The sequence below is a fragment of the Zea mays genome, chromosome 1 (assembly GCF_902167145.1).
Source record: "Zea mays cultivar B73 chromosome 1, Zm-B73-REFERENCE-NAM-5.0, whole genome shotgun sequence".
Classification (NCBI taxonomy): domain Eukaryota; kingdom Viridiplantae; phylum Streptophyta; class Magnoliopsida; order Poales; family Poaceae; genus Zea; species Zea mays.
Window position 1 is genome coordinate 60,303,340 of NC_050096.1, and position 8,523 is coordinate 60,311,862.

General features: G+C 41.0%; 1 protein-coding gene across 2 annotated transcripts; it reads left to right on the forward strand.

The window, feature by feature from the left end:
* Window positions 1-5,661: 5,661 nt before the first annotated feature.
* Window positions 5,662-7,973, forward strand: LOC100282564 (nascent polypeptide-associated complex alpha subunit-like protein). Of its 2 annotated transcripts, none has more exons than XM_008678267.4 (4): window positions 5,662-5,964; window positions 6,322-6,403; window positions 7,169-7,293; window positions 7,372-7,973. In XM_008678267.4, exons 1-4 carry the CDS (start codon window positions 5,893-5,895, stop codon window positions 7,708-7,710), a joined length of 618 nt encoding a protein of 205 aa, XP_008676489.1. In that variant the 5' UTR covers window positions 5,662-5,892; the 3' UTR covers window positions 7,711-7,973. The 2 variants fall into 2 exon arrangements, with proteins under 2 accessions (XP_008676489.1, NP_001148944.1); NM_001155472.2 differs by having other exon boundaries at window positions 5,790-5,964; window positions 7,172-7,293.
* Window positions 7,974-8,523: the final 550 nt, after the last annotated feature.

Here is an 8,523-nt window from a genome sequence, read left to right on the forward strand (position 1 = left end):
AAAAGTCATGGCCGCAGTGCCTGAGAAGGGGAAAGAAATAGCCGAAGTCGCTTCGGACGACGAAGCCTACACATTTCAAAGTTTAATTGGGCAAAAACTCTCGGAGGACGAAATAGAAGAGCTAAAAGACTATGCCAAATCTTGCGGATACAGGCCAGGAGCTCTTCTATTCGGAGGTGTGGACGATGAAAAATTAGGCTGCATTCGAGACCAAACCGGAGCTAAGGTCATCGGTACTCTGTCAAAGAGTATCGGTTTTCCGAAGCTAGAGACAGATATCAGCCGCTACCGACGACAACATATCGTCGGCAGCTTATTTTATTCCAATTTCAAGGTAAACAATCTTTTCTCTGTTCCTTATTGCTTTGGATAATGAAAGTGTTACTAACGAAAACTGTTTTTGTGCAGAGCATGCTACTGAGCAAAGCTCTGAAGATGCAGCAGGATTTGGAGGACAAAAAACACGAAGCTATAATTGGAAATTTAGAGAGCAAAATAAAAGAACAATCAGCCATTATCGAAAAGAAAGACTTCGAACTTCAATCAACCGAAGGCTTGCTGGCAGAGACCGAAGCTAAAATATCAGAATTGAATTCGAAGCTTATCGGTCAATCAAAACAGTTTGAACAGGAAAAGCTAGAGCTTAATTCTAAACTTGAAGCCGAAGTCCAAGCCAACTCAAATTTGAAGAAATCATTAACAAGCCTTCAGGATAAATGTTTGAATTTTAGCAACAATTGTATCCAACAACTAAAGAAGATCTTTTACTCAGTTGGAGCCAGCAGCGGGAAATTTACCCCTTCGGATGAAGATTTACCAAAAGCCTTCGATCATATCGAAGCTGAAATTGAAGAACTTGACGAAGTTATAGCTGGGCACGGTGACTTCTGTGCCTGGGTAGCTTCTCGGGGTACTGCTGCAGCATTCCTGAAGGCTGGCTGCGAGCATGGAAAGATCGTCAACAGGCCCAACTTCACCCTGTCTCCATCAATCCTGGACGATATACCTGACCTCGCCCGAAGTATCTCAAATAGATTTATAAAAATGATATGGACAAAAGGCGGGCGGGAGAAGGCTGGAGACGAAGCTCGAAGTCATCTTGAACCAGTAAGAAATCCTACTTTGTACTTACCTTCTCCTTCATACTTGATTTTTACTCTGGATACCTGATTCATGTAGGATGACGAAGCTGAAGGTGATTAAAGAATATGCTGCCGAAGCGGAAGCCTGAAGAAGATTAGTAGTAGTAGGCTAGAAAATTTGTAACAACTTGTTGTAGATACAATTAAACCGTTCTCAAGGAACTTTGTACATACCTTGTAATATATCCTTACCCTTTTATTAAGACGCTTTGATGTGGACGAAATCAATATTTTGAGCCGAAGGCGAAAAAAAACACCTTCCCTTCTTTTCGTACACAACGAAGCATTAAAGACTGCTTCTTCTTTCTGCGGAAGCTTTGCTTTTTTGTACAAAACATAAAAGACTACTTCTTCTTTCTGCCGAAGCTTTTCTTTTTTTGTACAAAACATAAAAGACTACTTCTTCTTTTCTGCCGAAGCTTTTCTTTTTTGTACAAAACATAAAAGACTACTTCTTCTTTCTGCCGAAGCTTTTCTTTTTTTGTACAAAACATAAAAGACTACTTCTTCTTTTCTGCCGAAGCTTTTCTTTTTTGTACAAAACATAAAAGACTACTTCTTCTTTCTGCCGAAGCTTTTCTTTTTTGTACAAAACATAAAAGACTACTTCTTCTTTCTGCCGAAGCTTTTCTTTTTTGTGCACTCCAAAACATAAAAGAATACTTCTCCTTTTTGCCGAAGCAACCACTTAGTAACACAGATGCCATGAATGAATGCTTATGAATGCAAATGCTATGATGTAATGTGTTGTGCGAATGAATGTCCAAAACATATAACCGAAGCCACACTCAACCATTATTTCCTTGGAATCAATCACACATCAGCTCTGCATTCCCTTAGGAACGACTTTGGAGCTTCCTCGTCTTTTACTTAGACGGTATAAACTCTGCATTCCCTTAGGAACGTCTTTGGAGTTTCTTCGCCTTTTACTTAGGCGGTATAAGCTCTGCATTCCCTTAGGAACGTCTTTGGAGCTTCTTCGTCTTTTACTTAGACGGTACCAGCGTTGACTTTTCGCTGAGAGCTCTGCATCCCCTTAGGGACGTCTTTGGAGCTTCTTCTCTTTTTTCTTTTTCAGTTTCTGCACTCGATGGTGCGTTCTCAGCTGTTACATTTACATTTTTTGGGGGATTTTGCTCTTATAAGACTAAAAAAGGAAATTACACATGATGGCCCCATTAAAAACCTTTCTCCCCCTTCGGAAAGGAAAAGGGTGCCATGAAAAAGAAAAGAAAAAACATAAAAAATTACATCATGTTATACATAGTATCGCCGAAGCTCATCCGCATTCCAAGACCTTGGAACTTCGTTGCCATCCATGTCCTTCAATCTGTACGATCCAGGCCTTGACGAAGATACTACTAAGAATGGTCCTTTTTATTGTCACAAACCTGTGAAGAAAACATATTTTTCTTGTAGGAATCAACGAAACTAATTACATGAAAACAATGTCCCTTATTACAGAGAATAAAACTGAATGAAAAAGATTGCTATTAAGGTAGGATATTTGTCAATAGATGTGCTTCGACTCTGGCACGGTGCTGTTGACCGTGCGAGCTTCGGACTGTTCTCTGAAGTCCCTTTGATGTGGAGCATATTGGCTCCCTTCTGGCTGCTGGCCTTGTTGCAACGGAGGTGGAGGCGGAGGCTGTTGCCGGGAAGCTGAAGGCTGACTTGCCGAAGCAGCAGAGACTGCAGGATGGTTGCCCTCATATTCTGGGATGTAGGGCGAATGATACGAAGCTGTATGCATGACCTGCTTCGGCTGGGCTTGTTGTGCTGCTGCTTCAGCTATTTCCTTTTGCTTCTGTATAGTAACATGGCACATCCTGGTAGTATGGCCTTTGTTCTCACCGCAGAATAAGCAAAAGATTCTTCTCGGTTGATCGCCAAATCTTCCTCCGAAGCCCCTGGCGCCTCTGCCTCTTGGAGCTGGTGGCCGGAGAGAGCTTTGCTGTTACCCCTGGTGCTGAAGCCTTCTTCGGCGGCATGACGAAGCTGATGCTTGCCGAAGGTGTCGAAAAGCTCAAGAAGTGGAAGTGAGTTCACCGGAGGTGGGCGCCAATGTTGGGGACTTGTTCTCAAATGCTAAGAATTAAGAACAAGGCAACATAGAAAATGTTAAGTGTAAAAGTCCTTCGTCCTCCATAACATTATATCCCTTTGGAATATAAAGCATCTCGGACGAAGGTTACGAAGGACGTACCTTCGTAAGCATGACAACGAGGAACGAAGCATTCATATAAATCATGAGATATGAAAATATTTAAATGTTATCATAAAATCATCTCCATTTCTATTATTATAAACGAATGTAAATGACTTCAAATTACAAATGTACCTTCGGTCTTGAAGAATACAAGTGTGATGCGAAGGCAAATGACAGGTTCGCGTGAACAGTACGGGGGTACTGTTCATCTATTTATAGACACAGGACGCAGCCTGTGACGAATTACAATTATGCCCTTTACAAAAGTTTACAACATTATCTTAGACCTCTATGGATAAAAAGGTCATTCTATCTTTATGTCGGTTTGTAACGCCGAAGCTCTATAAAAAGGAACCTTCGGCCATTTCCTGGGGACGATTTCAGCCGAAGCTGCTTCTTCGCGCAAGACCTTCGGCGCAACGAAGCATGGCCCCAACACGATGTTCATGCACCAGCTCCTGCCTGCTGGATCCATCCACTGACCACTGCCTTTCATGTCGGTCACCGGCTGCGCGGATGGGTCGGCAGCGTCGCTTTCGGCTGGTCTGGTCTGGTGTAAGTGGAAACACCGTCCAATTCACCGCGTCCCCTAACAGCACCAGCTGCTTGGATGATGATATCAGCAGGCAATTAGAGGATTTATTAATATAATTCTGTGGTCCGATCCAGCGGCAAGGTCAGTCCTACTAGTCAAAGGAGGAGCAGTGCCCCCCACCAACAAATGAGCATCGCACAAGACACTCACACTACCGCGGATCAAACCCCCCCAAAGTATATCGTATCATCATCACGCTGACATGATAAATGGAGTCATATCATACTCTAATTTTTCTTTATAATGGCCCAAGAAAAATGGGTGGAAGATAAGAAGCGGTCCGATGGCTAGAACATTAAAGGCACGGAAAAGAGAAGCACAGTTACTTCCAGAAGGTGGTAACTGCAAATGGATCACTGACACATAGACTCGATCTGGATTTAGACCGACATTTCAACGATGAGAAGTAGCTGCATGTGTCTACTAAACAGAGGGACCATATGCATCAGGCGTATTTATAATCAGCAAATGTTACTGTAGCATCACATGGACGAATAATAAGTCAATTAAGCTTAATAAATTTGTCTTTAATCTATGTAATTAGTTTTATAACTAGACTATATTTAGCACTCGCAATTTACATTCAAATATCCAAATGTCACACACACACCAAACTCTAGTCAGAGTAACCAAACACCCCTCGCTCTAAAACTCAAAACACTAACAAGAACTAGTAATCAATAGAATCAGATTACTAAAAACTTTTATATATGGATACAAAAAGGACTGAGAGAAAAAAAAACCTTATACTTTCGTATGGTATGGTAGTATTGCCTACAACATTATTCCATTTCTCCCTCGATGTGAACATGTGCACGAACATTGATCAATATATAACAAACTAGATTGAAGCAATCTAACTATACTAAAAAAATCTGGAAGACAACTCATGAAAATGAAATAAAAAAAGTTACATCTGAAAATTAAAACAAAAATTACCAAAGCAAAAGAGTAATGAGGACAAAAATGACCACATCGACTACAAAAATTAGGTCCAAATATGTCTGGCTTATATATGGACTACATTAGATCTCGTGCAGAGAATGAGATTATGGTCGAGCATCACAATATATATGGTATTTTCATTAATCAACAAGCATAAGAGCCGAATTACATGTTCAATGGACAAGCCATAGAGCTTCTAACAATATACACTTCTTTGGATCCTAAGGATTTATTTAGTTTACTGAAAATTGACGTTGTTTGCACTCTAACTGTAAAGTTATACACTATTGGTTTTAGGGCAAGAAAGAAACACCATGAGGCTCCAATTGTAATATTATGCACTTCATGTGCCTACAAATTCTATTTTTTTCAGAATTTGACAACATTGGTGATCATTGTTGTCGACTAGCAAAAACTAGAAAATCCGATGAACAATGGTTATTTGGTTCCATTTATATTTTATTACTGGCTCAGCCACTGGATCCAATGTATATGGAGAAGAGAAAGGAGTACCAAGCTCAAACAATGTGGTTTTATGAAACCGTGGAGAAATCCAATTTTCTTATCACCAAACCAGCCCATAGAGGGAGAAAAATTTCGGCGTTCAAAACATGGTGGTAATGATATTTTCATGTTGCACTTATAACCTCAAATTATACACTTGTTGAGTCAGTCTTATACTTGAAAAATACATGTGCTTATTATTCATAAACACTATAGGTCATGTTTGGTAGCCTGTTATATCCTTTATCCAGCCCTCCATGATGCACCTCTTAGTTGTTTGGTTGCCTACGTGTGGGTATAAGGCGGTGACCGAGGGACATGTAAATTCTAAACTAATGGAGGTGTTTATTGTGATTCAACCTTGAATAAATAATGCGGCAGAGCAAAGAACCCCCTTTCCCTTCCCCTTCCGCTCGAGTCTGCTCTAGGGTTTTTGCCAAGCCGCCGTCGCCGTCGCTCTGCCCTCGTATCCCCTCCCACGACACCGAGACACCAAGATGACGGCGCAGACCGCGGAGGAGCTCGCCACCCAGATCGAGCAGCAGAAGCTCGAGGAGCAGAAGACCGAGGTGAGATTTCGCACACACTCCTCCCGAACGGTCCGAATCAGACGGGGAATCGGTGTCGCATATGTTATGGATACTGTCTGTGATCCAAGAGGGACTTGATGTTTTATTGCTAGCTGCAGATCCACGAACCTGAAGTATATTAATTGATTGATTGTTGTTGTTGTTATGGACGGTGGAAATGGTTGGTTCTGATGGTTTTGGTCTTTTGTGGATTGTTATTGTTATTTTACGAGGGGCGGCGCCATCCTTTTCAATCTCGCATGCCGTATCGCAATATGTTTTCGCTTTTAATGTTGTCCATCAACTATTCTTATATGTGTGACACCGGCATACTTATCTGTTGAATGCCATGGACAGGCAGAGGAAGTTGTGGTGGAGGATGAGGAGGAGGAAGATGAGGACGATGACGATGATGACAAGGATGATGATGAACTCGATGGTGAGTTATTATGATCTGAGAATGTCTCTCTAGTGTTATTCAGGTTGATAATATGTGAAATAGGGACAAAAGAAATGTCTTGATATCTTGGAGCTTGTAGTGTTTATATCGTGTTGTCACCTTTCACCTGTCTGTCTCATTTCTGTGAAATGATTTGGCACTTCTAGTGGTTATGGATGCTTAATCGTGAAGTGCTGTACACAATAGACCAAGGCGCATGTATGATTTTGTTTCATGCACTTTAAATTGATATCTGAATGTGATTTGGAGTGTGAAGTCAAGTTTATTACGAGCAGGATTTCCCCATATCTGATGTAATCTTATTTCTGTGTATTTTTTAGCTTGTTATTGACTTTTGTATCAGTGTATGAAGGTCCAGAGTGGATTTTTGTTAAGTTTGGGGTTATGCTTAGCTTGTGAATGCTTGTAGGTAGTTGATGATTTTTCTGTTACTGGTTAACATGTCTGCCCTATTGCACTGCATATATCATTTTATCTATATCAGCTACATGTCAGCCACATCCTTGGAACAAATCATACGACAACTATGCATAGTCGCATACCATACATAGACAAGTAAACTGAATTGCTTAATTAGGCAGTCTCATTTGTTGGTGATCAGTGCAGAAGCCTGTGTGGCCAGACAAGTGATATTCCATTTGTTTTCCTGTGCGCTTTGAATTTGCTGTCTGTTTTTATCTCTGGTATGTGAAACAATTACAACACCTGACAAGTATTTGTCTCATTTTCATCTTTCGCGACAAGAAGGGGATGCCAGTGGCAAGTCAAAGCAAAGCAGGAGTGAGAAGAAGAGCCGCAAGGCCATGCTGAAGCTTGGCATGAAGCCCATCACTGGTGTCAGCCGCGTCACTGTAAAGAAAAGCAAGAATGTAATTCACCATTTACTCAGATCACACAAACTGGCTTATCTTTATTGTTGCCTGGCTAACATGATATGCTATTTCCAGATACTCTTTGTCATCTCCAAACCAGATGTGTTCAAGAGCCCGAATTCCGACACGTATGTCATATTCGGCGAGGCTAAGATCGAGGACCTCAGCTCCCAGCTGCAGACCCAGGCAGCAGAGCAGTTCAAGGCTCCTGACTTGAGCCAGATGATCTTGAATCCAGAGACGTCTGGCCCGGGACAGGAGGACAATGATGAGGAGGTCGACGAAACTGGTGTTGAGGCCAAGGACATTGAGCTGGTGATGACCCAGGCATCTGTTTCAAGGCCCAAGGCTGTCAAGGCCCTCAAGGCTTCTAATGGGGACATTGTCACTGCCATCATGGATCTGACAACCTAGGGTGATATTTCTGTCCGTGCCACTTTTGTTTTGGAGTGCTATTGCAACTTGAGTGTTATATGTGGACCTATGCTTCGATGATGTTACATGATTGCTTCTTGGGTCAAGGTCATTCAAACAAGGTTTCATCTTTGCTGGCTTGAAACCTGGCAGTAGTTTATAGCCCAGAATGTTTGTCTGTGGTTCTGGTGTTTCAGTAATGTCACAGTTATCAATGGCTCTTAAGTTTCTGCAATATCACAGTTTTCTTACATTTTTCTTTACCGATATTTATTCCCTATGATCGCTATCACCTCATTTTAACTGTCGGAACCTCTCATCAGTCATGTGTTAATTCCTTGAAGTCCAGCTCGCTCTTTAGTATCTCAGCCCCAGGCCGGTCTATTTAATCTACTACCTGGGGCTTGTATCCACCAATGCTCTGTGCCATAAAGAAAAAATCCAGAGATTTGAACCTTTTTTTTAAAAAAAGAAGTGTTTAGAGATTTATCTACTTATTATAGACATTATCAGTTGCACACTAAGTATATTTTTAACAAATATTTACCATAATCCATCTTAAAATATTTGTATCACCGTCTATGCGGTGACCTTACGGTTATCTTTCGATTTGGGTGTTTTATGAATAATATGACTATTTCGACTAACGTTGATTGTAGGATATAAGATATAGTTTAAACAGATATGAGATGGACTTGGGTTTAAACAAAGTAATGGTCCGAATGATTATATCATGATTGAAGCCATCGAAAGACACAAAAAGATGGATAAATTAAAATTATATCATGATTTTGAATTTGTTTAAATTGACAT

Bases quoted from the DNA above. Each gene is read 5' to 3' on its own strand.
- LOC100282564 (XM_008678267.4), top strand. From the start codon at position 5,893: ATGACGGCGCAGACCGCGGAGGAGCTCGCCACCCAGATCGAGCAGCAG. The intron at 6,404-7,168 runs GTGAGTTATTAT...TTTCGCGACAAG, and splicing joins GGATGATGATGAACTCGATG to AAGGGGATGCCAGTGGCAAG. The intron at 7,294-7,371 runs GTAATTCACCAT...TGCTATTTCCAG, and splicing joins CTGTAAAGAAAAGCAAGAAT to ATACTCTTTGTCATCTCCAA.